The sequence below is a fragment of the Pseudonaja textilis genome, chromosome 1 (genome assembly GCF_049901715.1).
Source record: "Pseudonaja textilis isolate UNSWEBS1 chromosome 1, rPseTex1.2, whole genome shotgun sequence".
NCBI lineage: Eukaryota > Metazoa > Chordata > Lepidosauria > Squamata > Elapidae > Pseudonaja > Pseudonaja textilis.
Window position 1 is genome coordinate 90,658,771 of NC_141990.1, and position 26,262 is coordinate 90,685,032.

Genomic DNA, 26,262 nt, shown 5'->3' on the forward strand with positions numbered 1-26,262 from the left:
GATTCAGATTCAAATTCTAGAATGTTTACAGTGGGAAGAAAAACCAAATTTACTAAAAAATTTAAACCAAATCTGTCTCTTCAATAAAGGAAGAGTCTGATTTGTTCTATACGGTTAGGAAAATAATGGTAGAATGAGTTTGATTTGAAGTATCACAGAATACATACTGCGAAAACATACATATGTACTTTCTAAGGGGGTAGCATAAAAATGTTGTAGGTAGCTTTATGCCTATTTTTATAATTGACACTTATTAAATTTCTATGAAGATTGGCAATCATCCAGGTCATGATTGTCCCAAAGATGCTTTTTTATTTTATCAAAAGGCAACTGGATTTTTTTGGTTGTTTTCTTAGAAAATGTTTTGCTTATCATCCAAGAAGCTTTGAGAGGGAAAAAAAAGCACCTTATGGGACGTTTACTAAATTAGTCTAGTTAGTACTGAGTGTATTGACTGATCCCGTACTTACATGTTCTAGATTAGAACACTTACCAGGTTAGTTTTGTTGTAGCAGACAAAATCATTCTATTGAACTTTGATTCAGAGAAATTCCAGAGTCACCCCAAATAACTTAGGTGTCAGCTCTGGATCCATTTTGAATTAGATTTAGGGCTGCCACAAGGGGGGATCGACAGCTTCTTTCACCAGAGCTCAAGGCCGAGTCGCTGGAGTTTGCGGGAGTTCAGAATGGAGGTGGATTGGAGAATGTGACTTGAGGATCATCAACAAGGACTGGATTTGAGCTTTAGTGTAGCAGGGGAAAACGTGAGAAATCAGATTAGTTTTCTCCAAATGCGCCAATATGACTTCTCTAATAAATTCTTACTTGGATGGACTTTGTTTCTGAGTGAGGAATTTGGGATGGAGAATTTGGTTGGAACACTGACATTTGGCTTGCAAAAACAATGTTTGAATATGTTGACTACAGCATCATTCAAACAAAATTATGATTATGTATAGTACCCTGGCTTCACATGACAGATGGGGTAGTGAATAGTTCATGTGTGTTGTGTGAAGTTAGACAACTGGATTAATTTAGTAAGTCACAGCTCAGTAAACAATGGATGAACATGTTGTGAGATCACAGCAACTGGGATATAACACTTCAGAAGCATGAATATGCTTAATCTGAGTCTATGAGTCTAAAATCTAAACCGACAATTTGTGAAAATATAGCTGCCAAAAAACAAAATTGATGCTCAGGGTCAAACTAGATATGATGTGAACTGCATGAACTGAGCTTTCTGTTTGTGTAAAGCCTGTAATCCTTTAAGGAGAATTAAGAATTTAAGTAATTTAAATTCTTAAACTTAAATTGTCTGCAAGTAATTATTTAGTTTTTATTAATAAAAAAAGTACCGAACCAGTGCTATGACACTGTGTGTATGTGCCTGGGTAATTTACTACAAAGGATTTATCATTAATTACTGTAAAACAATTAAAAAGCACGCATGTGTAAAACCTATCATTCTATAAACAGAATGTACTAGAAAACGCTTGACCTTTCTGTTTTCCTTCGGTCCACAAATGTCCAAGCTTTCAAGTAAGGTGAAGTAGGAGGTATGGAGATTGATTAAGCCCTTCTTTGAGGGAGATGGGCAGTTTAGAAATGTAACAAAGAAACAAATCATTCAGAAAGCAAGGGAGCACCTTCAGAATGTTATGATTGACACAACCTTAAAAGGAAACAATATATTCTAGAATTCTCCAGAATGGTAGTTTTTACAAATCTATATTAAAAATGTGGGATTTAATTTGTGATAATAATTAATTGTACCCCAAAGCCTGCAGACTTCTGGGGTTTGTCATCAGCCAAGCTGAATAGAAAAACAAAACAGGAAGGGTGAGAAAAGAAATGTGGCAGACATTGGAGCTATCCTTTTAGCAACGAATATTTTAGGTGGACATTGATCAACCACTACAGAGTAGTTTTGGTTATGATAAAATTTCTGTCAGAACTCAGAAGAAGCAGATACATCTTGATGAATTGTCCATTTTGCACAATATTATATAAATATAACAGATAACAGATAATCAGAGTTGGAAGGGACTTTATAGGTCATCTAGTCTAACCCCCTGCCCAAGCGGGAGACCCTACACCATTTCTGACAAATGGCAGTCCAATCTCTTCTTGAAAGTCTCAAGTGATGGCACTCCCACAGCTTCCGAGGGTAAGCTGTTTCATTGTTGATTGTTCTCACTATCAAAAAGTTTCTCCTTATTTCCAGGTTAAATCTCTCCTTGTTCAGCTTCCATCCATTATTCCTTGTCTGGACCTTCGGGTGCTTTAGAAAATAGCTTGACCTCTTCCTCTCTGTGGCAGTCCCTCAAATATTGGAAGATCGCTATCATGTCTCCCCTGATCCTTTTCTTCACTAGACTAACCATGCCCAGTTCCTGTAACTGTTCTTCCTATGTTGTAACCGTTCTTCATATGTTATAAATATATGTAAATATACATTAATTTAGTAAGGTCGAAAGAAGAGCAAGTCTTATGGAAGGCTACTACACTTTGACTTTATTTATTTACATCATGACTAATAACTCTGGATGTTTTAAATTTATGGCAGACTACTGAAAATAACATTATTGCAGAACAACATATTGCAGAATGTAAAATTCTTCCCTGGCTACAATCACTACAAATGCTTTTAGGACTAAGAGACCTTTCTCTCATTTGAACATGGTAGTTAATGGTCAAGTAAGTCAGAAAATGGTAACATAATGAGCTCTCTAGTAGAGGATTTTATTTTTAAAAAGAGCCTAAGTGTGCGGTTTCTGATCTAGAATGGACTTTGGGAGATGTTATCTTTATCTATTTGACTCTTGCGATGTCCTTACATGTACCTTGTTCTTACCATCCACTTTTGTGGCTCCTTATGGTCAAGAAGTAAGAATGCAGTGTTTCTATTTACGATATCCAAGCACATATCCTTAATTCCACTAATCTTATTAGCAATAGTTATAAAAGCAACCACCAGAGAGCACCACCATCCCCTTAAAAAAAGCAAATTGAAGGACAAAGGGTCAATTTAAAACCAGTGTCCTATTTAAATAGAATATACTTATATTGGTGTAAATGATTTGGGCTGCAATTCTGTGCATTCTAAGGGCTATCTCCACTTAAATCCGTTGGCTTTACCTTTAGATAGCTGAATTAGCAAAGCATACTGTAGGCTAGTTATATATGTCCAAGTCCTTTTAAATGTAAACAGAATTCAGCTCTACGGTACTTATTCCTAATGTAACCATAATCCTATAATCCAGTGATACGAAATACAGAACGCTGAAACAATAATAAGTATACAAAAATAGTTCTGTATGCAAGAAGAAACAAATATCCACATTAGCAGAAATAATTATAATAGAAAAAACAAAGCAGTCATGCTCATATAATTGGCAGCCTTTAATAATGACATGTTGCCATATATTGTTTTATTGGTGAATAATCTTGTAATACCTAATATGTAATAAACTACTGAACTATTGAAAGAATCTTTTATAAATAGAAAATGGATTATTTTTCCTCCCACCAAATTCTCTAATAACATATTAGGTACTCTCTGGGGAGGAAAAGTCTGCGTGTACTTTAAAGCTACTTATTCCAGCTTTTTTCATCATAATCCTTTCTTTAACACAGCTATTAACATTTCATACATAACCACAGAAATACAGAGGGCAAGGGTTTAAAACAGTGAATATGTAGACTTGCACAACTTTACAGTTATCAAAGTATTCTATTACATTATTGTTGTGTTTTAACAATCAAGAGGTAACAGCATTGCCAAACAATATTCTAAAATAAATATTGGATAATTCGCAGTATATCTCCACAAGTATGAATGGTTAGTATGTATCACTTTAAACATCATATATTAAGAGGATTATTTAATATCAAGAAAAACTCTGTATATAAAAATACAAAAAGCAAATATGTTTACGTGATAAATTTAATAAAGGAAAATGTGTCAGGAAGGCTTTCTGAGGACTTCACAACTATATTATATCTACTTTGTGTAACTTTATAAATTAATTAGCTTTATGTTCAATGCTTATCCCTAGAATTTGAATGTGAAATCTTATAGCTGACTTTCCTATTCATATCACCAGAAGCTTTAAAATGTATAGATTTTTTTTTAAATAATAAGGTGTTATTAGTTTTGGTAGTAAATATTATACCTTTAGTTTGGAGAGAGAAATTTTTGTGTCAAGTACTTGGATTCCATGTACTTTATTTTTTTTCCTATGATGGTGGCTCCATTTACATCACTTTTTAACACAGGTTTCCAAGACCTTTGAGAATTGTGGAAAACTTAAATTGTGGAGACAAAAACAAGTATTTAGGTCTATATCAGCAAAAGTGCCTTAGGCTCACATGAAGTCAGGGGTGTCAAACTCGTGTCATCATGGCAGCGTCATGTGATATATCAGGACTTTTTCCCCCTTTGCTAAACTGGGCGTGGCCATGGCCAGCATGTGATGCATCTGGCCCGTGGGCTGGTAGTTTGACAGTCCTGAATTAGAGAGTGCCTGACTACATATTGACTCTGGGTGTCTTACAATTAAATAAAAAACAATGAGGAGAAAATCCTGTGCATCTAAATATATCCTATGTACCAGAATCCACTAACGACTGGGGCTCTAACCTCTTACTCTATGCTATTTTGATTTTTAAGAAGACTTTCCTAATCACTATATTATCTGAAGGTTTAAATAGTTTGATTTGAGCTGTGTACAGTTGATTCTATGCTCCCTCCCCTCCAAGGTTCGGAGCCTACTGGAACTAGGCAGCTGATAAATTTAAGTTAACTAATTACAAATATCTGATTAATAGCATGGTACCTATTCTCAATATTTTCATTACAAACTGATAATCAGTCCTATCACATGTTTGGCAGTCACCTTCTCCTTGTAAATCAGAGTAACAGTTCTGGGCTCCAAGAATTCAGATGATCAACAGATGGCAGCAAAGAGTAACACAAGAATCCTTGTTTCCATCTAGTGATCATCCATATTTTGCAGGCAAAATTTAGTAGCTTTAAATCAAGGGTTTCCAAATTAGTGTGTGTGATGATGTGTCCAGCAGAACATGATGATGCATTGTTTAAAAGAAAAAAAATAGATTGGCCTTTGTGAGGATGGACAATTAATGGGAAGATGAAAGGAAGGGAGGGAGGGGGCTATGGTGTTTGGTGAGTGTGCAGTAGATGTCTGTCCTGAATGGCCATGAAAAGATTGGCAACAGATTGCTTGCATAAAGTCCATTGCATATAATGGTTTATATCAGTGTGTATTGGTTGATGAGGCTTTCTGAAGCATCTCAATAAAGCTGCCCACAATTTGGAGAAAGGCAAATGTGACCTTGGTAAGAAGACCTAAGGTAGCCGGTAGCTACCTTATATAAGGCTATCCGGGCATGCTGTGTAGACAGTGGAGGAAGACAGCAGGAAAGGTCAGCCAGGTGCAGCAGGCCCACTGAAACACAGGGTGGTGGAGGCAGCTGGGATCATTGGGTTGTGGCACTGGAGTGCTTGGCACTGGGGATGAAGTGGAGGCCTGGGATTGGGATTGGGAGTGGCTGGTTGAGACTGCTGAAGGCCAGTGATGGGATTCAAAAAATTTAACAACCAGTTCTCTGCCTTAATGAGTTCTTCCAACAAACAGTCCCCTAAACTGCTCAGGAAGTTAACAACCGGTTCTCCAGAACTGGTGTGAACTGGCTGAATCCCACTACTGCTGAAGGCCCTGGGCTTTTATTTCAGCACCAGTACTGTTCTGCTTATTACTCTCTGGATGACAGAGAGACAGAGCAGCTCCACAAAGCATCCATACAAAGTCTCTTTTATTGTTTCATCAGGCATCCTTATCAACTCACAGTTATGACAAGGTTCTTCTTAATGTCCAATCTTTTGCATATCTGTCTTTATGGTGTAGAAAGATAATAAACTCTCATCCCCATGATGATTTGAAGCGGCTGCATGGTAAAGGATTCAGGCAAGAGTGAGGGAGCCTCCCCAACCCAACAAGGGTCAATTCAGTGACCACATGACATGGACTACATTTCCCAGGATACCTTAACTACATTTACAATGATGCATTCCCTTAAGGGGACAGCTCTCAATTCCTAATTAACTATCCCAAATCCCATTAACTCTAAACTGTCTGGACAGCACAAGTACCAATTGCTGCTACCATAGCCGAGTAGTGCTACTGGATAAGGGAGCCAAAAGGGAATCCTTTCTGCCCATCCTTTCTCCAGATGGGGGGAGATGTTCAAGAGGAGGCAGTCCCTTACTTTACTGAAGCTCAGGGACAGGAGATACCAAGATGGGAATGGCTTGGATCAGGGTGCATCCTCACCTAATGACTGGTGGGATTCAATTATCAATGGCAATGGGGACTGTTGGGATTTCCATCGCTAAGCAATGCAATAATGTGATATTGCACTTTATAATGGCATTGCTTAGCAATGGAAATTGCAGTCCCAATTACCACTGCTGAGAATCACTTGTATGCATCATTCAGAAGTTCAGAACTACACAAGCTGGATGACTCTATTTATTGTGGAAGTTGTGGTGGTGCAGTCGTTAGAATGCAGTATTGCAGGCTAACTATGCCCACAGCCTGGCGTTTGATCCTGACAAGATTGACTCAGCCTTCCATCCTTCTGAGGTCAGCAAAATGGGAACCCAGATTGTTGAGGGCAATATGCTGACATTTGTAAACTGCTCAGACAGTGCTATAAATCACCATGGGGCGATATATGTGTTAGTGCTATTGCTCTTCCTCAGCAGAGAAATTGTCACAAATGTTAGAGAAATGAAAATGTTTTCAATTCACTTAATGGCCTATCAACAACTCCTGTGACTCTAGGGTTTAGTGTTGAAAGGGAGAAGCTATTTATGGAGTCATCAACAAAAGGGTTGGGTTGCGAAGCTTAAAAAGCCTTACGAACATGGTATCTCAGCATGACTACATTTGAAGGCTTTTCCAAGCTGAATTGATGTAAATTGTCTGCCACACATGAGATTTGTGGCAGAAAATTTAGGCAATGGGAAAGAAAATGCCACCGATGGTCTCACTTTCACATGGGCTTCTTCTGTATCAGAAGCATGGAAGAGGAAAAACCCACTCATTTTATGAAGGTTGCAATGATCCTTTTTTTTCTTTCAGCACTGCTTTGCAGCCATCAGTGTATAATGGGCAAGCAGTATGTCAAGAGCAGACAAATGGTATATGTAGATGACCAGACAGAGCCTGAGGGAGGGGTGAAACATGTCATCAGTCATGAGTTCCTTCATGGCCACAAGGGATCTAAGTCCAGCTCATTGTGAATTCCTTATTTATTCCTTATTTACAAATTGCTTTAATGGTTAGTAGTTCAGATTCTTGTAGAGAGCTTAAGCTTGCAATAAATCTTTATACTCATCTGTCTGAATCTCCCTGGCACTTGGGGAAGCCAGATTCATTTAACAACTGTGTTACGAACTTAAAAACTGCAATGATTCACTTACCAACTGTGGCAAGAAAGGTCACAAAATGGGGCAAAGCTCGCTTAATAATTGTCTTGCTTGGCTACATACATTCTGAGCTCAATTGTGGTATAGATTGAGGAATGCCTGTAGTACAGAAATTGGCCATTTTCTGAGAAACAGCAGAGGACCAATGTGATAACAAACTGCACAAACTGCTTACATGTTGCTCTAAATAGGCACCTTGTGGATGACACAATGACACTACAATGAGAACAGTACATGAGTATATGGCCTCCAATGTTTACTTCATCTTTGCAAGGGCAGATGTAATGAGAATAAGTTACAATATCTGTCCTTTAATACAGTGGCCCCTAACCTTTTGGGCACCAGGGACCGGTTCCATAGAGGGCGATTTGGTGGTTTTGCACGCTGCCTGTATCCCACATGTATGCACAGATGGAGCTTTTCTCGTGTTTGCGGTTTGATTCCTGGTGGGCCATAGACAAGTGCTGGTCTGCGGCCCAGGGGTTGGGGACCCCTGCTTTAAGAGATATAGGTAGGTAGAGCATGCCACATAAAAGCTCTGTTTGTTCATAGATATGAATTTATAAAGAAAATGGGATTTTTTTTCTGCAACTATCAGGGACTGGTGAATTAAATAATGGGATTCTCAGTACGGCTGAAACCAAACCAGTCTCCAGATACAAAAGTGCATTTCATACACAGTGGAGGATTGCAAAGATGGCCCTTAGGAATTCTGACTGAGCCATCTCAGATAGACTGATTTCTGCAAATGTGTACCTGGGCTCATACTACAGAAGCCAAGCCACTGATATAAGCCACAAATGCATCTCAAATGCATCTCAGTTACAGATGATATACAGGCGAAACTCGAAAAATTAGAATATAGTGCAAAAGTTCATTTATTTCAGTAATGCAACTTTAAAGGTGAAATTAATATATGAGATAGACTCATTACATGCAAAGCAAGATAGTTCAAGCCGTGATTTGTCATAATTGCGATGATTATGGCTTACAGCTCATGAAAACCCCAAATCCACAATCTCAGAAAATTAGAATATTACATGCAATCAATAAAACAAGGATTGTACATAGAACAATATCGGACCTCTGAAAAGTATAAGCATGCATATGTACCCAGTACTTTTGCAGCAATTACTGTCTCAATGCAGCGTGGCATGGAAGCTATCAGCCTGTGACACTGCTGAGGTGAAGACCAGGATGCTTCAATAGCAGCCTTCAGCTCTTCTGCATTGTTTGGTCTCATGTCTCTCATCTTTCTCTTGGCAATGCCCCATAGATTCTCGATGGGGTTCAGGTCAGGCGAGTTTGCTGGCCAATCAAGCACATCCCATGGTCATTGAAGCAGGTTTTGGTGCTTTTGGCAGTGTGGGCAGGTGCCAAGTCCTGCTGGAAAATGAAGTCAGCATCCCCATAAAGCTCATCTGTGGAAGGAAGCATGAAGTGCTCCAAAATCTCCTGGTAGATGGCTGCGTTGACCCTGGACTTAATGAAGCATGGTGGACCAATACCAGCAGATGACATGGCTCCCTAAATCAACATGGACTGTGGAAACTTCACACTGGACTTCAAGCATCTTGCAGTGTTTGCTTCTCTATTCTTCCTCCAGATTCTGGGTCCTTGGTTTCCAAATGAGATGCAAAAGTTGCTCTCATCAGAAAAGAAGACTTTGGACCACTGAGCAACAGACCAGTTCTGTTTTTCTTTAGCCCAGGTAAGACGCTTCTGACGTTTGTTGTTCAGGAGCGGCTTGACAAGAGGAATATGAGATTTGAAGCCCATGTCCAGGATCCATCTCTGTGTGGTGGCTCTTGATGCACTGACTCCAGCCTCAGTCCACTCCTTGTGAAAGTCCCCAACATTTTTGAATGGCCTTTTCCTGACAATCCTCTCCAGGCTGCGGTCATCCCTGCTGCTTGTGCACCGTTTGCTTCCACACTTTTCCCTTCCACATAACTTTCTATTCATGTGCTTTGATACAGCGCTTTGGGAACATCCAACTTCTTTTGCAATTACCTTTTGAGGCTTTCCCTCCTTATGGTGTCAATGATGGTTTTCTGCACAACTGTCAGGTCAGCAGTTTTTCCCATGATTGTGATTCCTACTGAACCTGACTGAGAGACCATTTAAAGGCTCAGGAACCCTTTGCAGGTGTTTTGGCTTAATTAGCTGATTAGAGTGGGACACTTTGAGCCTAGAATATTGAACCTTTTCACAATATTCTAATTTTCTGAGATTGTGGATTTGGGGTTTTCATGAGCTGTAAGCCATAATCATCGCAATTATGACAAATCATGGCTTGAACTATCTTGCTTTGCATGTAACATTACTTTCACCTTTTCAGTTGCATTACTGAAATAAATGAACTTTTGCACATATTCTAATTTTTTGAGTTTCACCTGTGATGACTGCTAAAGTGAATAAAATGAAGAACGACAGGAAAATATATAGAACAATTTTGATATTAAAACAGAATAAATCTCCAATTTTCTACTTTGTTTTCTCACTTTGCATAATACCCGATTGCTGGTTAGCACAAATCTGTAGGGCTGAGAGAAAAGACAAGCTATATCTCATTGGAAAGAGAAGAAAATAAGCATAACACCAGGTTGTAAATTCCCACCAGGAATGCTGCTCTTCCAATCTCCGTGAGTCATTTCTTTTCGACTGCTCTGAGTTTTGAGAAGGATGTCTTCAAATTAGGATTGAAACATGATCTTACATAGCAGAAGGAAAAAGAAGGAAAAGAAAGAAGGGGGAGAGAGAAAAAAAGAGAGAGAGGGAAAGAGAAAAAGAAAGAGAGAGAGAGAGAGAGAGAGAAAAAGAGAGAGGGAGAAGGAGAGAGAGAGAGAGAGAAAAGATCTGCCTTCTGGGCTTTCTTTCTGAGTGCCTCCGCAGAGGGCAGTATGAATAAAAGATGATGTACTGTATTTTACAGTTGCGGCGGAAGACAACTTGGCAGGCACAGCCAGCCCCGCTCGCCTGCTGAAATCCTTAAGTTACAGCGAGGCAAGCGCGGACGGGGAGGTGAGGGGAAAGGGCCGGGACAATTCCCGCGAACGCTACTCGGGTGAACGGCGGAGGCTCATTGGAAGAAGGCAGCTAATCTCACTCCTCCCCTTTTCCTGACCGAAGCGCCGGCCTTCGAGGGGAGGACCCGAGAGAGCAGGAACTTCGCGGAGCGCCTCGGGTGTTTTTTTTTTTCCTCTTCATGTCGGCGGCAGAACCATTATGCTCTCGCTCCCATCATGAGCCGCTGGTCTGCTTCCCAAGGAGTCGTCCTAACAGCGTATCATCCCAGCAGCGGGAGCCGCCGGCGCCGCTCCCTCCAGGACGCCCAAGAGGCGCCGGGAGCCAATGCCGAGGAAAATGCCGAAGCGTCCCCCTTAAGGTAGGAAGGGCTGGCACTCTCACGCGATCTCGCTTGAAAAGGGGAAGCCTGGTAGCCGGGTGTCCGGGTGGCGTAAGACCCGGGGCTCGCGTACCTGTTGACGTAGGCGGGGCCGCTCGGAGCCAGGTACGACGGACTTGGCCGCGGTGTGCCGTGAATCATATGACCAAAGTTTTAAGTGTCAGAAGAAAGTTGGAAGAGCAACCTCGAGGGGTGGTGCAGATGGACCCTGTAGGCGAGCGTGCAACAAATGTGCGTTGCGAATAACCTCCGTTGCTTACTAAATAATAATACTGCCTGCAGGAGTAACTCGTAATCAACCACGCTATGTCGCCTTCTCAGATGGTCTGCGGGGCGTAAAGTTTTTTTTTTTTTTTGGCTCCGAAAATGAGGCAGCTGAGGAAGCTTTGGATTCGCATGTGTCAGCAACAGCCGTCTAAACACATTCTTTCTCTGATAGTTAACTCCCAAATCTGCTTCCAGATGTATTTTCCCCTACTTGTATTAAAGTAATTCTACACACCAGCAAATACTTTCCTGTAACCAAGGGGATTCAGCAATATAGTGGGTGAACAAGTATTAAAGAGTGTGTGCTGGTCTACTCAGTTTCTCCCCACAGGGGAAAAAAGCAATTTTCTAGATTACATTAAAATGCAAATTAGTTGTATCAAAAAGTTAAATAAGATTCCTTTTAAAGTGCAAGCTTAATTTTTTTCTAACCAATAGCATGACTGTCACTTAAAATCCCTTTCACATAGTTTTCAGAGGTGCAGTCGACTTTCCTGGTATGTGTACTTTGCTTCACAAAGCTCCTCCCCCTGCCACCTTATTTTTCCTTAATGATCTCATTTTTTTCTTTCTTCCTCTCTCTGAATTGATAGTGTATGAAAAATACTGATTGCATACAGTTTTGTTCAGAAAAAAAAACCTTGCTTCAGAGACAGATAAATTAATCCAGTTGTTGCAAGACATTTGGATGGGAAAAGGCTGGCATAATTTAAGTCATCAAGACTGGGATATAATCCATTCTGTTATGGAGAGGTAGTTTGTTCTCTGCGTAATATTGGTGCCGTGCAATGTTCTGTATTTCTTCAAGCTTCAAAAAGATGGACTTGATATCATCATCATCATCATCATCATCATCATCATCATCATCATCATCATCTCCTTTTAATGACCCCCAAAAGGTGGACTTTGCCTGGGGCTCGCATGCATGCACAAATGGCTCTGCTCATGTCATAAGTTCGCCATCACGGGCATAAATCAACTGAGTGCCTTGCGCCTTCTCTCAGTCCCAGGAAAGAAGCAGTGGCAAACCACTTCTGAAAACATCTTGCCAAGAAAATTGCAGGGAGTTGTCCAGGCAGTCACCAGAAGTCAACAATGATTTGAAGACACCCAAAATAAAATAATATATGTAAGGCAAGAATTGTATACTTTTAAAGCTTTTTAAAGATAAGCTACTACGATATAATTCCTTCATTTTTATGGCATAAACACTTAAATATACAAACATATTTGGATTTTGTCAATGAGTTTACTCTCTTTTATATAGTAATGTGCATGGAGTCTGTGCTGATTTAAAGCTAAAATGAAGGCTTTTCCAGTCATTTTAATGACTTCATCATTCCCAAGACAGGATGAAATTGGAAGACATTTACTTCAACTGAAAAATATAATGGAAAAAAACTCCCCAAATACTTAAATATTTTCACATTTTCTTTTACATTATAACTGCAGATGTATATTTAAGACTGCCTCTAAAAATAAGTTGAGACATTAGCATGAGTCTTTTCTTTACATCAATAATTGTTCAGGAAAGCAGTTATTTCATTGTGGTATGGTTTTTTCTGGTCTGTCCAACTTTTGGTTTGGAACCAGGATGGCAGTATGAAGGAAATGACTGATATACTTGATGAAGTCAGCATTTGCATTGTTAAGGAGAAATTTAGACCTGAGCTTCCGAAATTCACAAGCTTGCCAAAGTGTAATATTCTTTAGGATAGGAAGGAAGTGAAGGATCCCAAACGTGCTCTTGAGCTGCTGCATACTGTTTTCCAAGTTATCTTCCCACTCTGAAACTTATTAGTTGTGGGTTCCAAATGTCTCTTTTTACAAACTTGAGTTACAGCAAAGCAAGAAGTTGATGAAGCTCGAACTCTATATAAAAGTGATATAAATGAAAATGTAAATAAAGTTTGTAGAACCTACTGTCTAAAGGGCATTGAGTCAAAAGGATCATGGATCAGTGTTTTGAGGCATTCTTTCTGTTGCTGTTGTTATATTAAACCTGATTCAAAACATTTATGCAACAGAAAATGAAAACAAGCCCAGAAAGCAAAAATATATCTGATGATAGCAGTTCAAATTATAGACTTATACTTATCCAAAGTTGAGCTCCAAAAATAAATGATGGTATTGTGGTTTGATGTCCTGTGGAGTAGTGGAAAAGTTTAATATGTGGGTCCAAGAAAGAAGGATGTGCTGCATACTTTGTCTTTTATGGCAAGAGACATTCTCAGGAGTTATTTGGATCTGAAAATAGTATAGATGTTTTTATCCTTTCCCCCCTAAAACATTATAACTCCTTATTTTATTTAGTAAAGGGCTTTTCAGTTACAAATTTTTGGGTATCTTGCTTAGTTCGGTGAGACTAATTTTTCATTGTTGTACATGGAACAATGCAAGCTCTCTACATTTCTTCAAGATAGTCTTTTGTTTTGCAGTTGCCCTGTCCCAGACACAAGATGTTGTGATTGGTCCTTCCTCTGTTCCTTTTTTGTAACATCTGTGTTTTCCCTTCAATTTTCCAGTCTCTTGTTCTTTCTGCAAAAGAATGGATAGAAAAATGGAAACTGCACATTACCTGTTGATAGGTAGTGCTAAGAGCTACCCATTTGGAGGTATTACTGGCCTTAGCAAAATAAATAAATAAACACAATTAGGTAGCCCATGACTCATTGAATCATTGTTTCAGAGATATTGCTTCTTCAATGCCTCCAACAATGACAGAGCTGCTAAGGGACTGCCTTCATTTGAAAAGTATAGCACAATCAAACATTGGTGCAGGAAATGTTTTATGACATGTTATTTTATGTTATAATCTGTTTTATGATAATTTTATGTCATAAAATATTTTACAAAATTTGCCAAATTTCAATTCCCTGGGTGGCATAGATCCATATTTTGGACATATTCTATAAGTTATCACATTTGAAATATCTTGGTTCAAAAATTGTTGTCCTAATGATGCACCCTTTTGCCCAGTTAAAGGTTATAGGAACGAAAGTTTTAGTAGCATATAGATAAGATGCTTGGAAAAATTAAAAACTTTCTCTTAATCTTCCCCCCACCCAAAAGTTACAGTGCCTATTCATCTTTCATAATGATCAGATAAGGAAATAAAGAAGGTTACAATAAAAAAGTAATAGATATATGGCAAAAATAGAAACTGAAGTTTTCATGCTGAATGTTTCTTTACAATTATAGTAGGAGTATGCTCTGACTGATTTTTGCTATCATTTTTGTTATGCTTGATGAATTTAATAATACGTTAATTATGTTTAGATTTTATTATTTTAATTACTGTAGTTTATTAATGATTTTTTAAATTATTACATTACAAATTTTTAGTGGCTAGTTGTAAATCACTTTCAATCCATTTGAGAGTATAGAAAGATAAATAAATGTTGCTTAATGTGACATTGTGGGATATAAAATCAATTTAATTTTCCTAGTTAAAACCTTTAAATCTATTTTCTCTTTTCCTCTCTACTCGTCCGTCCTTCCTTTATTTAGCAGTTAACTTTAGATTGTAAGTGTCTTGGACTGGGATCTGGCATCTTGTAATTTTAAAAATCCTGCGCATGTGGGTGACATATAATAAAAGATGCGTGAAAGTGAGAGTGAAATGGTCTAATGAATGGTTTTTCAAAGCGTATTCCATGGAACCCTAGAGAGTCTGTGAGATACTAAAGGGGAAAATAATTCTCATGTTCAAATTTTTATTACTAGAACTTGCCTTCTTATCAATAATTTTTTGCTTAAATGTGTCATTGATGGGACCTTAATTTCTTTCTTTTTAAAAAATAAATTTTATTGATTTTACAATTAAAACAAACCAACAACACATACATAAATGAAAGAGAGAAAAAGAAGAAAGGGAGAAGAAAATAGAAAGAAAAAAATAGAAAACAATTAAAAACATTCCCATCTTCAACAGTTTGTAAGACCTCTTTTTTATCCTTATTTTATGCCATATACACACACCTACTCCTTACATATATCTGTGTATCACTACTATGGATTTATCCTATCCTCTTTTGCCTTTTAGTGTGAAGTCTATCTTTGGTCTATCCATTTGTACCAGCAGTTCCAGCTATTGTAGTATATTGAAGTGTCTTTATTTTTTAATGCCAAAGTTAATTTGTCCATTTCTGCACAACTTGAAATTTTTTGAAGGCAGAGCTGGGGCGGACCAGAGTTAAATGAGTCATCAGCCTAGAGTATCATGTTCTCACAAATGGTCTAAGCCAGAGGTAGGGAAACTTGGCTCTTTTATCACTTATGGACTTCAACTCCCAGAATTCCTGAATGAGCCATAGAAGGTTCTTCATCCCTGGCCAACTGGTTTTTCAGTTGTGGGGGAAATCAATTTTTGACTTGAATGGGACTGTTTACTATACAAATGTAGGACATATACTAAATAGAAATGAATTGAATGGCAGATGACTTCCAGATTGTAGAGTTGGTCTCCCTAAGAGGAATGCCTCCCCAGGGATCAGAACCCTGATGAGTCATAATTGAACTTATACGGGAATGACTCTGGTGCTTTGTATCATAAGGCAGTGTTGGAACTTGAGATTGTGCATTTCACCCTATTTAGCATTCTATGGACCATGACTTTTTTCTGGGATACATGAACCCTGACCACTTTTCGCTTTTATTCATTCATCTGATTTGTATAACTGCCCTCCTCACTTTGACATGAGACTTACAATAAAATAAATAACATGCATAATGTCAAAAACAAAAATAAAACATGTGGCAGCTGGGAAGATTCAGTAGGATATTTCTTGTTTTGGGATCCACAGACTGGTTTAAATATTGCTTTGTCTATAGAGCTTCTATGGGAAAGGACTGATTTGCTTAAAACCTTTATTTTCTGAATATTCCTTTTGGATCCCTACACTTGCATGGGGCAGAAGAACAACTAAGGGAAAGTTTGTACAATGCTAGGATCATAGTATAATCTTTGAGAAGGAAACCTCCCACCTCTCTCTCAGTGAAACTCTTAAGAAAGCTCATTACAAAGCAGCATGATGGAGTGTGGAGTGGTATTTCCTAAACAGGGTTTCCTATGTCTTTTCTCTTACAAATAGTGGTATCAAAAGCTGTTGCTTTACATTAATTTGAAAATATGCAAATGTATTATAACTTTTTTGCATTGAGAAGGACAAACAATACCAATTAACATTATTTTGGAATAGATATTAGTGAATATAGGAAGCTACATATTTTAAAAGGCATTGTATCCTCTTCTGAGAATCTTAAAATAGTTATCACCAAAGGAGTTATTTGTTCCTTCCTGCAACAAAGCAAATCTGTTTCCTCTAAACAGCAATGACTTCCTCATCCTCAGAAATAAGGCACATATTTTCAAAAGCATCTATGATATGGCAGGGACAGTGGTAATGTAAATAACTGGAAAATGCATTCAGTCACATTCAATCATAGTAGAAAGATTATATGGAACTATTAGAAACCTTTGCTTGTGTTATACAGAAGTATGCAAGGAGACATGATTATCAGGAAGATACCATTTTTATTCACTAAATTGCTTGATGTGCATAATTATTAAGTGTTGTCTGAACAAATGACTTCATCTGTTAGCTTAAAACACACAACTTCTCATAATTAGAGAGTAAATAATGCATGTTTCATATCAACCAGTATAATAGTCCATATATTGTTGCATGAAAGTGGTGGAATGAAAGGGAGCAACTTTGGTTTGGAGTTTAGGTTTAGAGATCACATGCTGTTCATGGTCTGAAGATTGCTCACTTCCAGTATATAGAGGGAATGTTTCTGCACATTTATTATACAATGTATACTTTTATATACTCAGGAATAAAGAGATTTCCTGAATTAATTTTGCTTAACGGCTTTGCCCAGTTCTTGTATCCTTGTCATCTAGTGAGGTTTTGGGTCTCCTGTCATTAGTATTCTGAGCTCTGCAATTAGTGCTTAGTTGTGCACAACTGGAACTAGAAGAACACCAAAGCTTATATATTCATGGCCTTAATCTGGATAATTAAAGTATGTAGCTAATGGCTGTAAATGTTGATGTCTTTCCATTGTATCCAAATATTTTAACTATTAACATTTAAATAGTTAATATTTTAACTATTAATATTTCTCTATTAACAAAAATAGAGAAAATGTAATGTATAATTGTAAATTTTAGTTTGTAATTCTATAGTTTTTTATAGAAACCACGTCAGATTTATAAATCTTAGTACTAAAGGAATATGGTATGTCTAAGCAAATCAGTTCACAAATCTGGTCTATATATCCAGGGCAGAGGTTTCTAAAGAAAAACTATCCTTTTTGTGTTTCTTTAAACATTGATACCTGAGCTTGCACTGAAACTATTTGCAGAATTCCTGAAAGAAGTGTGTCTAATGAGATTAGGTTTTGTTTACCACATTTAATACAAGAGAAAGGGATTATTGCTCGTTTTCATTAAGCGATTTTTGGTAGAACAAGCACATTACCGATAAGTAACTTCTTTCATGTCATTTATTTTGGCTGATAAGGAGAGATATAAGAGACATGCCAATGACAAGCCTCAAGAGAAATTTCATATATAGATAGCAAACAATTCAAGAGAGTTTCTCTACAGGATAAATCAAGAAAAATATCCATTTTCTGAGTTATTTATATTTCAGTATATGTATATATGTATCTCTTCACTTAATAGTGTTAAGGCATTCAGTAAATTTTAGCAGTTCAGAGATTTGAAATTAGCTATTCTTCACTATTTCTTGCTTGATATCCATTTGCAGTAAGTCGTATTCAATCTTGTGTTCTTCAAATATTTGACATTTTGAGAGCAGCATTCCAGTACCTCTGCAGAAAGTCACATTGGAAAAGGGTAATGTGTACATATACTGGTAGAGCAATATCCTTTTATGAACAATAATTAATATTTTTAAATACTCAGGCTGTAATCTAGAATAAATTGAGCATGTCCAAAAGGATTGAATTTATTTTGCCCCTTGGGAAAATAGACATGCTGTGGCTGCACTTTCCCAGTGCCCCACATACGCACGCTTCAAAACCACAATTAATAGTCAAATGCTTTAATCTTAATTAATGCAATAATTTCCATTATTGGCCTATGGGGTTTTTTTTTTGTAGGATGGGGAGAAAATTGAGATCACATCCTTCAGAAGTAGAGTATTTTACATTTACAGGATACTCTAACCTTTTCAGTGGTAGAAAACCAGGGGCCCCACTACAAAGGCCATGGATCCTAACTGACTCTTGATCCTTTGAGGGATACTTCTATCAACTTGTATAGTGATTAAGTAAAAGAATGGGAAGTAATAATCCTCAATTTAGGAATGTTTAACAGCAGTTCAAAGTTAGGATGGCCTCAGAAATAGTGACATATGGCCATTCAAGTTAATGATCATTTCATTATCCCTGCAGTCACAGGATCACAATTTGGGCATTTGGCAACTAGCTTGCATTTACGATGGTTGCAGTGTCTTGCGGTCAAATAATTGAAATTTGCAACCTTCCTAGCCAACTTCCGACAAGCAGTGTGAGTTGAGGAATGTATATTCATTTAATGACCATGGTTGTTTTTTTTTGCTTAACTGTGGTAAAAATGACAATAAAATCGGGTCTGATCATGCAATTACTCAATGCTTGCATCACTTCACAACTGAAATTTTGATCCCAATTTTTTTAAAAAAGATGTTGGATGATCATTTGTCTGAAATGGTATAGGGTTTTCTGCCTAGGCAGGGAGTTGGACTAGAAGACCTCCAAGGTCCCTTCCAACTCTGTTATTTTCTTCTGTTCTCTTCTGTTCCGTTCTGTTCTGTTCCGTTCCGTTCCATTCCATTCTGATCATAGGTTGATGAATATATAATGATTAGATTTAAACTCTGTATAAAACCAGTTGCACTGCTTTTCTACTCCCAGCATCTCTATCTTGTCTAGGTTTCATTTTGTCTCACTATATTCACCTTCTGCCTTCAAACAAAGGTTCAAGATTTCCCTAGCTTCTAATTCCCTAAGAGCAACAGAGGGCAACCACAGTGGGCAACCACAGTTGCATAGTTGGCTATGTGTAGTATTTGAAAAGGGTGCTTCACAAAATATACCTATAGTATATGTATAATTTCTCATTGTGTTAAGCTGCATTCTTCAAAAAAACTTGCTACACATGCTTTGAAGGCTTTCCTTAGTTGTCTTCGCATGCACATTTGCAAAAGTAGCAGTAGCACTTAGACTTACATACTTATATTCTTGTATACTTTATAGCACTCTTAAGTGTTTACAAAGTCAGCATATTGCCCCCAACAATCTGGGTCCTCATTTTACTGACCTCAGGAAAAATAGAAGCCTGATTAAACCTTGAGTCAGATTCGAATTCCAGGCTGTGGGCAGAGTTAATTTGCAATACTGCATTCTAACCACTAGGCTACCAGGAATCCCAGTGCTTCAATAGTGGTCCCACTCAGTAGTGATCCCACTGTGTTTTGCGCCTTTTTTTTAAATGGACATTTTGTGCAACTTTGCCATGTACTATAACATCTGTATATCCCATGATGCTGTTCAGTGTATCAAATATCCAGTTTTCTGCTCATAGCTTCTTTTGAGGCTTTTAAATCCTCATCTGTTTCCCCTTTTTAAATATTTCAAATGACTAGGCATCTCCTGTCTGTCTGATGGAAGAAATACTTGTGTATCTTCAGCAATTAACTTGACTTGCTTGTCTTTGAAACACACTTGGAAGGATGGTGTGGTGTACCTACTACCTGCTTGCTAGATGTTCTGTTGAGGACTGTGAATGTTCAAGTGGCTCTCACAGAACCAAATGCTATGATTGCAATTGGATATTATTGTGATGATCCTTCGGCTATAGAAAATGTTTAAACAAAGCTATTGAGAACAGTCGATTGTTGCTACTGTATTATTATAATAAGTTAGGAGGTAAGTCTAGAAGGTTTGTCCAGAACCTGAATATATCTCTCACCTGTTATACCTTAATTTCCTACTTGAGAGAGGGGATGGAGTGCAGCACTGTCACCAACATCAATTGCATATCTGTATTCTACTTAATGCACACTTGCATAAATGTGTACGCACTACCAAGCTTTCTGCACTGTACCATTTGAATAAATAATATCCACACAAAGATGTAGGCATGTTATAATCTCTACAAAGTAAATAAAGTAGTATTCCCTTTGTTAGTGTTGTACACTAGTTTTTCATTTTGCACTTGCACAAATGAGAATTATGCCGTGATGCATGTATCAAAACCAATAAAACATTCCTTTGCTAACAGACTTCTAAGTAGATCATTACAAGTATGTAATGAACAAAGTACATTCTGTCACTTTATTGGACTAGCTATTAATTGAGATAAGTCCTTGACTGACCTTGCCATAAAATCCTTGGCTGTGTTTGAAAGGTTTTTTTGGAACAAAAATTATTGTACCGTAAAAATCGCTGAGCTTTGTCTCAAAAAGTAGAGACAAAAACATGATATTCATAATTGCAGCATACCTTCTAAATATAAGGATCTTCTAAGAAGTACAAAAGATTGATTTAGGTTAGACCACTAACGTGAAGACATTAAGGACATTGGAGTACAGAGGATGTTCCATTTCTTCAAAGAACTGAACACATGGTTCCTTATTCAGATTAGCATTGTGAGCAAAGTGGAAGAAGATCTGATTCAGACTAGGTTTTACGCAACGTATTGGCTATTTCTGAAACTCTGCACTTGGAGCTTAAGGTTACTCACACATTGTGCTGTTAAGTGTCAGGTTATTGGAGGTAAATGAATAGTGTTCTATGGATTTGAATTGTAAGTGAAAAATATCAGTTAAGGTTCCAACTGGAAATGAAGGAATTAACAGAGGGTGAGAAATGCAAACTGCTTTCTACCTTTTGTCTGTTCAGAATTATTCTACAGTACAGAGGAAATCTGAACAGCTATTTTGGGAGTTGTAACATATATCCTGATAAAAGGATGTTGTTTTGGTCAAAAGAACAGCTGCATGCTCTGTCAGCATCTGAGTCACCCTCAAATGCATGTTCATTTATAGCAACAATATTATGAGGAAACTAAAATACAAAACTGTGGGGATTAAAAGTTGTATGAGTATGTCATTGTTTAAAGACTTGTGAGTTAAAGTACTTGTTTTTTCCCTAAACATGAACTAAGCCTCTCTGCACCATACTTTCTAAAGTCATAACGGTGCTTTTTTGTCTTGAAACCAATGGCCTGGTAAAAAAAACAAACTATTTTCAATCTCTATTTGTCAATGATTAATATTCTGTATGATCAGGGATTGCCTTTAAATAGTGAAGATTTTGTTTTCTCCTAGTATCCATTATATTTTTAATGTTATATTTATGTCCCAAAAGGTTATCTCATTGCCATTAAGTCTCAAGAATTTCTCTGAAGGAAAATGATGTTCCTTGAGCAACAGCTACTATATTCATCTGCACAAGAAGTGGAAAATCCTTTTTTAAATGTTTTGTAATACACGTTTGTATGCCCTGTCTCAGCAGTATTTCAGTACTTGGTTCAAGCCTCTAAGGTAAATTGAGGTTTGCAAAACATTTCTAATTAGTCTGTTTATAAGTAAATCTCCAAGGAAGGTTAGGTATCCTTTTTGTCCCGGCACTTAACTAAATAGTGCTTGCTAATGGAGTTGTTGCCATGTCGTAAAAGATTTGTTCAAGTATAACAGAATAACAGAGTTGGCATGGACCTTGGAGGTCTTCTAGTCCAACTCCGGGCTCAAGCAGGAATACCATTTCAAACAAATGGTTATCCAACCTCTTCTTAAAAGTACTGTGATGGCACAGTGGTTAGAATACAGTACGACTGCAGACTAATTCTGCTGACTGCCAGCTGACTGCCAGCAATTCAATTCTCACTGGCTCAAGCTTGACTCAGCCTCCCATCCTTCCGAGGTCAGTAAAATGAGGACCCAGAGTGTTGGGGGCAATGTGCTGACTCTGTAAACTGCTTAAAGAGGGCTGTAAAGCACTGTGAAGAGGTATATAAGTCTAAGTGCTATTGCTTTTGCTAAAAATCTCCAGTGTTGGAGAGCCACCCACAGCTTCTGGAGGCAAGTTGTTCCACTGATAAATTATTCTGTCAGGAAATTTCTCCTTATTTCTAGGTTACTTCTCTCCTTGTTAAGTTTCCATCCTTCTTGTCCTGCCCTCGGTTGCTTTGGAGAATAGATTGAGTCCCCTTTCTCTGTGACAGTATATATAAAGTATATATACTATACAGTATAGTGTAGTGGTAGTGGTAGTGTAATGTAGTACAGTACAGTATAGTACAATACAGTAGCTATAAAGTAATCTTTATAGAACAGAGGCTCATCACGCCCTCCCACAAACCTTGCAATCAGACCCAAGAAACCTTAGAATTATTATGAAAGCACAAAATTGTTACATTATTTAGAGTATCATCATGAAAACATCAAAGAGATAAAATTTAGCTTCTGCCCTGCCCAACTGCCTACATGACCATTCAAAAATAAGTACAGCTACTAGCCCAACCCCCATGTTTTAAAAGTTGTTTAGAGCTGTAACAGCTTGTTTTCTCCTTTGTTGTAAGGGATGGGTCTGACAAGACAGGAAGCATAGGGGACTGAGATAGGATGGGGGTCATTATGAAATACACTGCTCAAAAAAATAAAGGGAACACTTAAACAACACAATGTAACTCCAAGTCAATCACACTTCTGCGAAATCGAACTGTCCACTTAGGTAGCAACACTGATTGACAATTAATTTCACATGCTGTTGTGCAAATGGAATAGACAACAGGTGTAAAGCATAGGCAGTTAGCAAGACATCCCCAATAAAGGCGTGGTTCTGCAGGTGGTGACCATAAACCACTTCTCAGTTCCTATGTTTTCTGGCTGATGGTTTGGTCACTTTTGAATGCTGGCGGTGCTTTCACTCTAGTGGTAGCATGAGACGGAGTCTACAACCCACACAAGTGGCTCAGGTAGTGCAGCTCATCCAGGATGGCACATCAATGCGAGCTGTGGCAAGAAGGTTTGCTGTGTCTGTCAGCGTAGTGTCCAGAGCGTGGAGGTGCTACCAGGAGACAGGCCAATACATCAGGAGACGTGGAGGAGGCTGTAGGAGGACAACAACCCAGCATCAGGACCGCTACCTCTGCCTTTGGGCAAGGAGGGACAGGAGGAGCACTGCCAGAGCCCTGCAAAATGACCTCCAGCGGGCCACAAATGTGCATGTGGCTGCTCAAACGGTCAGAAACAGACTCCATGAGGGTGGTATGAGGGCCCAACATCCACAGGTGGGGGTTATGCTTACAGCCCAACACCGTACACGACGTTTGGTATTTGCCAGAGAACACCAAGATTGGCAAATTCACCATTGGCATCCTGTGCTCTTCACAGATGAAAGCAGGTTCACACTGAGCACATGTGACAGATGTGACAGGGTCTGTAGACGCCTTGGAGAACTTTCTGCTACCTGCAAAATCCTCCAGCATGACCAGTTTGGCAGTGGGTCAGTAATAGTGTGGGGTGGTATTACTTTAGGGGGCTGCACAGTCCTCCATGTGCTCACCAGAGATAGCCTGACTGCCATTAGGTACCGAGATGAGATCCTCAGACCCCTTGTGAGACCATGTGCTGGTACAGTTGGCCCTGGGTTCCTCCTAATGCACGCCAATGCTAGACCTCATGGGGCTGGAGTGGGTCAGCAGTTCCTACAAGACGAAGGCATTGATGCTATGGACTGGCCCGCCCATTCCCCAGACCTGAATCCAATTGAGCACATCGGGGACATCATGTCTCGCTCCATCCACCAACGCCATGTTGCACCACAGACTGTCCAGGAGTTGGGGGATGCTTTAGTCCAGGTGTGGGAGGAGGTCCCTGAGGAGACCATCCACCACCTCATCGGGGCATGCCCAAGCATTGTAGGGAGGTCATACAGGCACGTGGAGGCTACACACACTACTGAGCCTCATTTTGACTTGTTTTAAGGACATTACATCAAAGTTGGATCAGCCTGTAGTGTTTTTTTTCCACTTTAATTTTGAGTGTAACTCAATATCCAGACCTCCATGGCTTGCTAAATTTGATTTCCATTGATAATTTTTGTGTGATTTTGTTGTCAGCACATTCAACTATGTAATGAACAAAGTATTTAATAAGAATATTTCATTCATTCAGATCTAAGATGTCTTATTTTTGTGTTCCCTTTATTTTTTTGAGCAGTATACAATGCAGGGGCTCTCTGCATCTAAGACTCAGAAACAAGCTTCAAGAAATCCACTATTTCACAAATACAGGAGAAAAAGACCTAAGATTAAAAACCCTTGGGCTATTTTAAATAGAGGGTTTGATTCTACAGTAGGTGATCTTCATTATTAAGACTACTTGTAACTGCCAGGAACACAGCATGTCTATCCAATGCTTTTGACTCTACTGCAGTTAGTCTGTGCGTGATGATTGAATTTCCAGAAAAAGATTTACTGCTGGTCCTGGGCCATCCTGAAAACAAAAGCATTTTAAGATACTTCACCAAGCAGTGTTATTTACATACATAAAAATAAAAAAAGCACAATATCACAAATAAATGACTTTAAAATGAATTATAAAAATTAGTTTAAAGTGTAGGCAAACCTCACAATAGCATAGAAAGACTTTTGAAGACCAGCAGAAAGGTCAGGAAATGTAAATTGAATTAAACATTGTATTTAGCCAAGTTTGATCAGACACACAAGAAATTTGTCTCCAGTGCAGAAGCTCTCAGTGTACATGCATAGCAATAGAATAATGATAATCACAACAATAATAATATCAATAAGAGGAGGGAATGAAAGAAGATAAGGATAAATAATGAAACTACAGCCATACCACACATAGAGATCAGGCGGCACTGTGAGGATTAGTTGTTCAGCACAAAGATAGCACAAGGGGAAAAAACTGTTCCTGTGTCTAGTTGTTTTGGCTTGCAGTGCCCTATATTGCCATCCCAAGGGAGGAGTTGAAACAGTTTATGTCCAAGATGTGAGGGGGTCAGTAGATATCTTCTCAGCCCTCTTTCTGATGTACGTAATATACAGGTCTTCAGAAGGCAGGTAGATTGCAATTGTTCTTCCTGCAGTCTTAAACTATCCATTAACCAGACAATTATAAAAGTACAAATGACAGACTCTGCAAAACTGTATCAACAACTCCTGGGGCAGTCTGAATTTCCATAACATTTTTTGTTATGCCTTTTTAAATATGGTTTTAATGTTAGGTGTCCATTTCAACTCCCAGGAGGTCATAGAACTGAAAAATTTGAAAGACTCTACTGCTGATACTATGCAGTTGAATATAGTGAAAAGTGATATAATAGGAGGGCTTCTCCTAAAATCCACTGTCATCTCTACAGTTTTAAGCATATTCAGCTCCAGAATGTTCCAGCTGCACCACAAGGCCAGTTGTTCAACCTCCTGTCTATACGCAGACTCATAACTGTCTCAAATGAGGCCAATGACCATTATGTCACCTGCAAACTTCAGAACTTTAACAGTGATCTCTAGAGATGTGGTTATTAATATATAGAGAGAAGAGCAATGAAGAGAGCACACAGCCCTGAGGAGCACTTTTTCTAATTGCCTGGGTACTAGCTCCACTTATTGTTTTCTATCTGTCAGAAAACTGATAATCTACCTGTAAGTATGAACAGAGAACAGAATCAGTTCAGAGTGAAGAATTTCTGGAATGATGGCATTGAATGCTGAGCTGAAGTCTACAAAAAGGACCCATGCATAGGTCTCTGGGGATTCAAGATGTTGCAAAATGTAGTGCAGGGCCATATTGACAGCATCATCTGCTGACCTATTTAGACAAACTGCAAGGAATCTAACAATGGATCTGTGATGACTTTCAGGTGGGCCACCACTAACCTCTCAAAAGATCGTCATAAGTACAGTTGTCAGAGTGGCTCACCTATAGTCACTCAGCTCCCCGATGGAGGATTTCTTATTTCTTAGGATGATGGTAGAACATCTGAAGCAAGAAGGGACATAAGACATCTCCAGTGATTTA

At 38.4% G+C, this 26,262-nt stretch overlaps 1 protein-coding gene across 2 annotated transcripts in view; it reads left to right on the top strand.

Moving 5' to 3' along the window:
- Positions 1–26,262, top strand: part of ARHGAP18 (Rho GTPase activating protein 18) — an 89,590-nt gene that overhangs the window by 14,199 nt on the left and 49,129 nt on the right. Inside the window, exon 1 of one of the 2 annotated variants that reach the window (XM_026705485.2) lies at positions 10,680–10,909. The exons of the other annotated variant lie outside the window; for it this stretch is intronic. Within the exon in view, the coding sequence (XP_026561270.2) occupies positions 10,767–10,909 (143 nt within the window). The 5' untranslated portion in view covers positions 10,680–10,766. Of the gene's footprint in view, positions 1–10,679; positions 10,910–26,262 lie in introns of those variants that run through there. 2 annotated transcript variants of the gene reach the window in all.